This window comes from Geospiza fortis, unplaced genomic scaffold, assembly GCF_000277835.1.
Source record: "Geospiza fortis unplaced genomic scaffold, GeoFor_1.0 scaffold167, whole genome shotgun sequence".
NCBI lineage: Eukaryota > Metazoa > Chordata > Aves > Passeriformes > Thraupidae > Geospiza > Geospiza fortis.
The window spans coordinates 3,647,435-3,654,306 of NW_005054355.1; the positions used below are offsets into that span (position 1 = coordinate 3,647,435).

Below are 6,872 nucleotides of genomic sequence, written 5' to 3' on the forward strand. Positions count from 1 at the left end.
CGCAGTGCCAGCCTACTGCCTGTGCCATGGAAAGTATGGCTTGAGATGCACGCAAGCACTGTGTGGCTGAGTTGTGTGCAAAGGAGACTGTTTGTCTGCTGGTTCAGACACTTAGGAAAAGCATTGTGGGTGCCCCCACACCTGTGTTTCGGAAACCGTGCCATGAACATGGGCTGGTGATGCAATTGTGGACAGGGCATCCTTGCTCCTTACAGCTCCCTGGGACCTTGCAGCAAAGAAAAGGCGCCTGCTTTATCCAGTCACTGTCCTGGACAGCAACCAAGTCGTCTGGATGAAGCTGAATTTTTATTATATAGTGATTAAGTCAGTGGCATGGAGACATTTGGAGAACCCAATGGGGAAGATTCTGAGGCTTGGCAGAGTCCAAGACTGTCATTTTGATCGCGCACCACACCCAGTGTGTGGTATTTTCCCTGTGGCTAGATATACTGGGATATACTAGCAGGTGTGAGCTTCTGCGTACCTAAACAAGCCACTGGCACATACATAGCCATATTAATGCGGTTCTGAACTTGTGTTAGATTATCTTCTCTTTCACTTTGAACTCAGTCTGTCATTTACCACAGCTACGTGGCTTCTGCCTCAGAAACAGATCTTGGCCGGCCTGCTTGGAGCAGAGATGGGGATCAGTTTGCAGTGTAGCACCTAGAGATGCACCTTGGGACCAAACCATTCAAATTCAAGTTGGTGTCTGGTTTCAGAGCTGTCACCTCTGATTCTTTTCAAAGTAGGTGTTTGGGACTGGCCACCCTTCAGTTTGATTTAAAACACTTTTATACTCCAGGTGAGTTTGGTTTTTTCCGTTGTTGTTGTTTTTTTGTTTTTGTTTTTGTTTTTTTTTGGGGTTTTTTTTCCATACAGGAGTGGGACAAATGCAGCTGTTGATGGTTGGCTTTTTAATTGTTGTTTTGGGTTTTTTTTCCCCCAAGAGCTCAGTTCCGCCTTGGGCTGTGATACTAGGTGGGCAATTATCTGTCATTATGTGATCCCTGAGGTCCCTTTGGGCAGATGGTTCTCTGTTACCTCGAAACAATGGGAGCTACTGGGTGCTTGGCGCTTGCAAAATGGGACTACCCGTTTTTGCTTCTGCTTTGTTTACATCAGTTGGAAAAGTACAAGGAAGGGAGGGGGGGCAAGGTTTTTCTGCAGCAGTGTACTTGTTGCAGTAGGAAATGTGCATTGCTGGGTATGTATCCATCACTGCAACATGACCTTCAGCTATCTGAGTTATTAAAGGAAGAGGGTAGTGCTGGCAGAAAGTTTAATTGTTCATTAATTACTTCATAATTTAGCAAATTAGTTTTGCCAAGGCTATAGAACATCAGAGGTGTGGGTGATTATCTTCCTAGTGTTTCACCTTTACAAGTTCAAATTACCTGAAAGCGTAAAACCATCATGTGTAGTGTCTTTTTTAAGTAAAACCATCATGGGTGGTGCATGCTGTGGATGAATGTCAGACATCTGAATCTCTGCTTTCTTGGGCCTGTGGCCTAGCCTGAGGCCTCAGACTGTTCACGTGCCATTGGGACCTTTTCTGAAGTGTAGCAGACATTTCTGGCATTCCTTCCTCTGTAGTGCAGACTCCCAAAGTAGGGCCGCCCAAAAACTCCTATGTAAAAGGACCAGTTTTGGATAACTGCAGTGTGAGAGCAGAAGTGAGTTAAACTGAAGTATTTTCCCTGCAGGGGAGAGTGTTGTTGCTCTGTTAGGAGCGGGCCGGGGAGAGAGATCAGACTCTGCTGTGTGCGTGTGGTAGATAAATCCAGGGTCTCTCTCCTTTTACTTTGCAGGTAGTGGCCGTGGAAGCAGCAGTTTGCCTCCTCATACCATCATCAATGAATTTCCAGAGTATGGCACTGCAGAGTCGAGCAGACGAGCGCCATTGGCTCCATCAATGTGCCAGGCTGAGCCTGTGACACGCAGTCCAGAAAGACGAGACAGTCCCCACCGTGTCAGGCCTACTCCTCAGTGTGCAGCTCCTGCTGGTAATTTGAGGCCTGATGCAGTGGCAGTGCAGCTTCACACCCCAGAAGAAGGTTTGCAACCTACAGGTAATCTGCCAGAGATCATGAAAATCTCTCAGCAGCTAGAAGCAACAAAGGTGCAAGAAAGAGCAAATACTTCTCTCGCTTCAGAGACACAAATGGAAAAAAAGAGTGTTACTGGCAGCCAAAATGTGCAGGCAGCCAGAGAGCCGGTTCCAGCAGGCCAAGAAAAACTCTCAGACATGCTTCTTCCATCTGAAGGAACAGCTGAGGAAAAAAAGTATTTGATCATAGAGAAAGATCTGGCTTCAGTATGGGCTGGAGAAAAGCAGTCTGAATCCTCACAAGCCATAAGTAATAAAGCAGAGGAGGTCCACGCAGCTCAAGAACCAAGCTGTCTCAAGCCATCTGTGACAAACCTGGAAGCAGTCAGCAGAGTGGAGAGGGGGGCACGGTTTGAGGAGTTTTCAGAGTACAGTCAAGGCAAAATGCAAACAGGTACCGAGAGAAGGCTTGCTAAAGAGGCAGCTGTGAGTAAACATGTAGAATTTCAAGGTGTGGAGATCTTATGGCTGCAAAAAGCTGAGGAGCAGAGAAGAAAGAAGCACTCGCTGCTGGACTCTGTATCTGTGGAGAGGAAGGCATTCTCCAAAACATCCAGCCACCCTGTGTCACCAATGATCTCCCCAGCCTTGCTTTCCTTGCCAGACAGTGCATGGAGTGAGGTCTGTGAAGACACAAGGCTGGAACCTGCTGCTTCTGGAGCCACTCCTCTACCACTGCTCGAAGAAAGCAGGAAGGATGAAGTTTCTGTGAAGGACAGGAAGAACTGTGATGAGGAGGAGATGGCTAAGCTTGCAAGAGGCCAGGGCAGGTGAGCTGGTGCTAAGAGGGGAGCAGGGGTCAGACAGGGATTCTCTTGTCTAGGCATGTGACTTGTGCCTACCTGTTTAGGAGCTAATAAGAAGCAGCGAATATTTGTCTGCTGCCTGTGGTGTGGTGTTTACAATACTGGTTTACATGGTTGGTGGTTGGCTAGTGCCTGAAGTTGGTACTGAAGCCACTTCACACCATCTTACTGAAGTTTGCAGTCCATCTCAGGTTTTGAAACATAAAGATCAGAAGTCTTTCTGTTTGCGCAGTGATGTCTGTGTGATGAAGCATCTGTAGCAGGTGTAATTGGGATCTGGACATGCCATGTAATTAAATACAGTTGGCATGCAAGCCTGGCCATACACACCTGAACAGATTTTCTGGTTTCATTCAGAGTTTGTGCAAAAACAGTGTGACAACCTCTGAATGGTTGGATAATAAAGACATTTTATCCAGGGCCATGTAGATAATAGGAGGATAAATGTTACAATATGTGCTTTCTATATTATCTGTCTGAGAGAAAGATAATATCTGTCTGTCTATCTGTCTGTGTTCATATCATTTTAGCAGTACATATTGCAAGAATGGCATGCTGCTTTGCATCCTGGTTTGCTTGCTTTTCTTTCCTGATGCACATCTCTGACAAAACAAAGGGTTCCACTGGTGCGATCTGAGCAAACCATGCCCACTTTGACCTGGAGAGTTGTGTGCTGCTGAGACAACATCTCTACAAGGGAGGCTTTCCTGCCGCTGCACGTCTGTATGTGTGGAGCTTTGCCAGTGCAGGGGATTACTTGGGCTGGCTGCCCTAACCTCTGGCATGCTGAGGAGCCCCACAGTATTAGGTGCATCAGAGAAGAAAACTCTTCAGGGGGATGGTATACCTTTCCTTGCATCAGCAAGCCTGCTGAGCCCTCTCCCTTCAAATCTAGTTCCCCAGACTCCATATTTTTAATTGCACGTGCTTCCCTTTGCATTTTGGCGTGATTTCCTTCAGCTTTTTGATGAAGACCCCAGTCCTAGGACTGCAGAGATAGCAAATTATCCTTCAGGGGCAGAGGCTCCATTGGGATACGCATCTCCAACACGTGCAGCCTCTGGCTTGGCACTGGTGCTAGGATAAATCTTACACATTGTGTGTGCTTTTCTCTTTTGCACGTAGGCAGCTGATCTGTTAGACAATACTAGGATGTCTCCCAGCCCTCTTCTTTTACCAGAAAATTGTTTCTTTCTATGTCCTTGGAGAGGGAGATGATGTCAGTCATAAAGAGAGGTAGTGCAAGGAGAAACCAGCATTTTACCTGCAGTGTCCTCTCTTCCATAAAGCTGCATTGACCTTTCTGCTCAGAAAGGTGGAACGTGAGAACAGTTGCCCAAAGTCTAAATCTTGCCCCCAAACTGAAATGAGCTGTTTCTGGTTAATTTTCAGGATGGTGGAGGAGCGGGAAGCCACCACAGGAGGATATGAAGATTTCCTTGGGCAGAGGCACTCTGACGTCTCCACTGATCTGTACAGCTCACAGTTTGAAAACATCCTAGACAATGCATCTTTGTACTACAGTGCAGAATCTCTGGAGACATTATACTCAGAGCCTGATAGCTACTTCAGCTTTGAGATGCCACTCACTCCCATGATCCAGCAGCGCATGAAGGAGGGTGGACAGTTTTTAGATAGGACATCAGCCGTGGGGCAGACAGATATCCCTGACAGGGAGGTGAAGGGATGTGGTGAAGGCATCGTCAATGGCTTAAGGGATGTAAGCGAAACACTCTTCAAAGGAGATGTCACGGAAGTCCCTCATCTGGAAAGGTAAAAATAGTGGGTGAGCTTTCTGCGTGCCTGCTGATTTTTCCCCACCCTCTCTTTGCTTCAGTGTACTGTCACAGAGTGTAGTTTTGCCTCTTTTAACACTTCTAATTTTCTACAGAGAGTAATTTCCAGGGTGACTGCAGGAGAGAAATGAGCCATCCAAACCTGCCATTCATAAGAAGAGTGATAAATTTACATTATGAAGGTTTATTAGGCAATGCTGATGTGTTGATAAAAGTCTGTCTGGTATTATCACATCTCTGGGACCTGTCTCTGGAGGAGTTAGTTATGGTTACAAATGAACCTTGTTGAGCTACAGTTCCTACCTGAATTTATTGGCAGCAACTTTAGGAGCGGTAACCCTTTGTGTACACAAATGAGTTGTCCAAATGCAGTTTGTGATCTGGATGTTAAAGATGTGTCTTTCGGCACAGTGTTTCCTCTCTTGAGGCCATTGGGAGTTTAGAACATTACTTCTGCTGGAATGAGATTTTGCTCCCACCACATTCACAGGTTAGCTGCTTCTTTTGTTTGTGCACTTACTGAAAGAGGAGCGAGCATCGCAAAAATGTGAATAATTTCTGTTTAGGTAAAAGGAGAGGTGAGAAAGTCTATTAAAAGAAAGAGTAGTGAGAAGTAAAAGCTAGGCTGAGTGGTCAGAAAATACTGTACAATTGTAGAAAATCACTCTATGTGCAAACTTTTCTTATAGCATGCTGTCAAAGAGAGTGGGGACAGTGAAAGGCAGACACAGACAAAGCGGGAGGTTGAATTAAGAGCAGAGTGGTGAGGATGAACACACCTGCGAAGTGGTGAAGGACCTTGTGAGTGACAAAGATGCCTCAGGTCTTCATCCTCCAGACACTGGATGTTATCTAAGAGTCCTAGGACTATTCCGTTAGATTTGACTAGTCTAGTTAGAGCTTTCCTGGGAGTAAAGGTGGGAGATCTTTTATCTGTTTTATTTCTTTTGTGCTAAAATGAAAGAAGTCCTTTGAGCAGAATTAGTTTTGCTAGCTTTATGGATTTAGGTACAGTTTGCTCTTAAAACAGCAGGCAGAAGGATGTTACGAGTTTAAAATATTTTTCCCTCAATCAGACAGTAAGACAGGTGTTTAAATCTTGTGCATGCATGGCGCCTGCCAATAGGCAATAAGTGACTGCTGATCTTGCAATAACCTGTATGGAGCCAGAAACTGAGGTCAGTCCTGAGACTTGCAGCTCCTTACTTACAGCAGAACCAAAGGCTGACAAAACTGGACAGGGGAGAACAAGCAGCACATTCAGATCCTGATTCTGTTACCCTATAGTTGCAGAATCTAATATTTGAAAGATGCTGTCAAGTAAGGCCTACGCTGGCTCATCAGGACAAAAATTATCACAAAGACAAGGTGTGCTTAGATGAGTCACATCAGGTGCCTGCCTAGTGTGCATTTCACTTGGAATTAATTTTAGTTTAGATTTGCAGCCATACTGATAAACTAGCAGTAGATGTTTAAAATACTTTTTTCCTCAATTTAGAAAAATAGAGAAGAAAAAAAAAAGTGTTCCTAGTTTGTTTAGGAGTAAGTCTCAAGGGCTCACCTAAGGTAGGTGCCAGTAGAGAATGTCACCACGGCAAGATAGCTAGCCACGAGTATGCCCAACAGAGTAATCCTCCCAACAGTAATCTCAGCTAACACCACCCTTCCTCCTCCGGTTTTCCAGTATCATGTTGTATTGCACCAGGCGTGTATGTTGTGTGGTGACTGACAGGCGACTGACAGGTCGTAAGTACTACTTTGTTGTAGCCAGTGGGCAATCACGATGTGAAGAGCTCATGGGTGAGAAGCAGTGTGTGCGTGCTGGGGGCAGCGGGAGGTTTATCGCAGAGGGGTCAAGGCGGTGTGTCATGGTGATGCTCAGGTGAACCAGAAATAGCCTCCTCTCCTCAGCCCTGGCGGCTCAGGGAGTTTGAACGCACGGTTGTGTTGCCTGAAGCAATCCGAGATTTAGGTTTACCTAAATCTGCCTGTGCGATGCTTGTACAGCACCTCTGTGCCTGCTGCTGAAGCTCTCGTTTTCTACGGTGCTGTGAGCCTGCGGTTGTGCTTGGCGCTGCAATTCCTCACGCGTAGTCCCTGCCTGGCGCTGCGGAGGAGCGAGGGCACCCTCCGCAGTGGTCCAGCCCTCCCGGAGGAGGA

The 6,872-nt window shown here is 46.2% G+C and overlaps 1 protein-coding gene across 2 annotated transcripts in view; it reads left to right on the plus strand.

The window, feature by feature from the left end:
- The window catches only part of PSD3 (pleckstrin and Sec7 domain containing 3), a 98,019-nt gene that overhangs the window by 10,964 nt on the left and 80,183 nt on the right, over positions 1–6,872 (plus strand). For both annotated transcript variants that reach the window (XM_031059069.1, XM_031059070.1), the window contains exons 2-3: positions 1,812–2,880; positions 4,309–4,689. In XM_031059069.1, the coding sequence (XP_030914929.1) occupies positions 1,812–2,880; positions 4,309–4,689 (1,450 nt within the window). The remainder of the gene's footprint in view (positions 1–1,811; positions 2,881–4,308; positions 4,690–6,872) is intronic.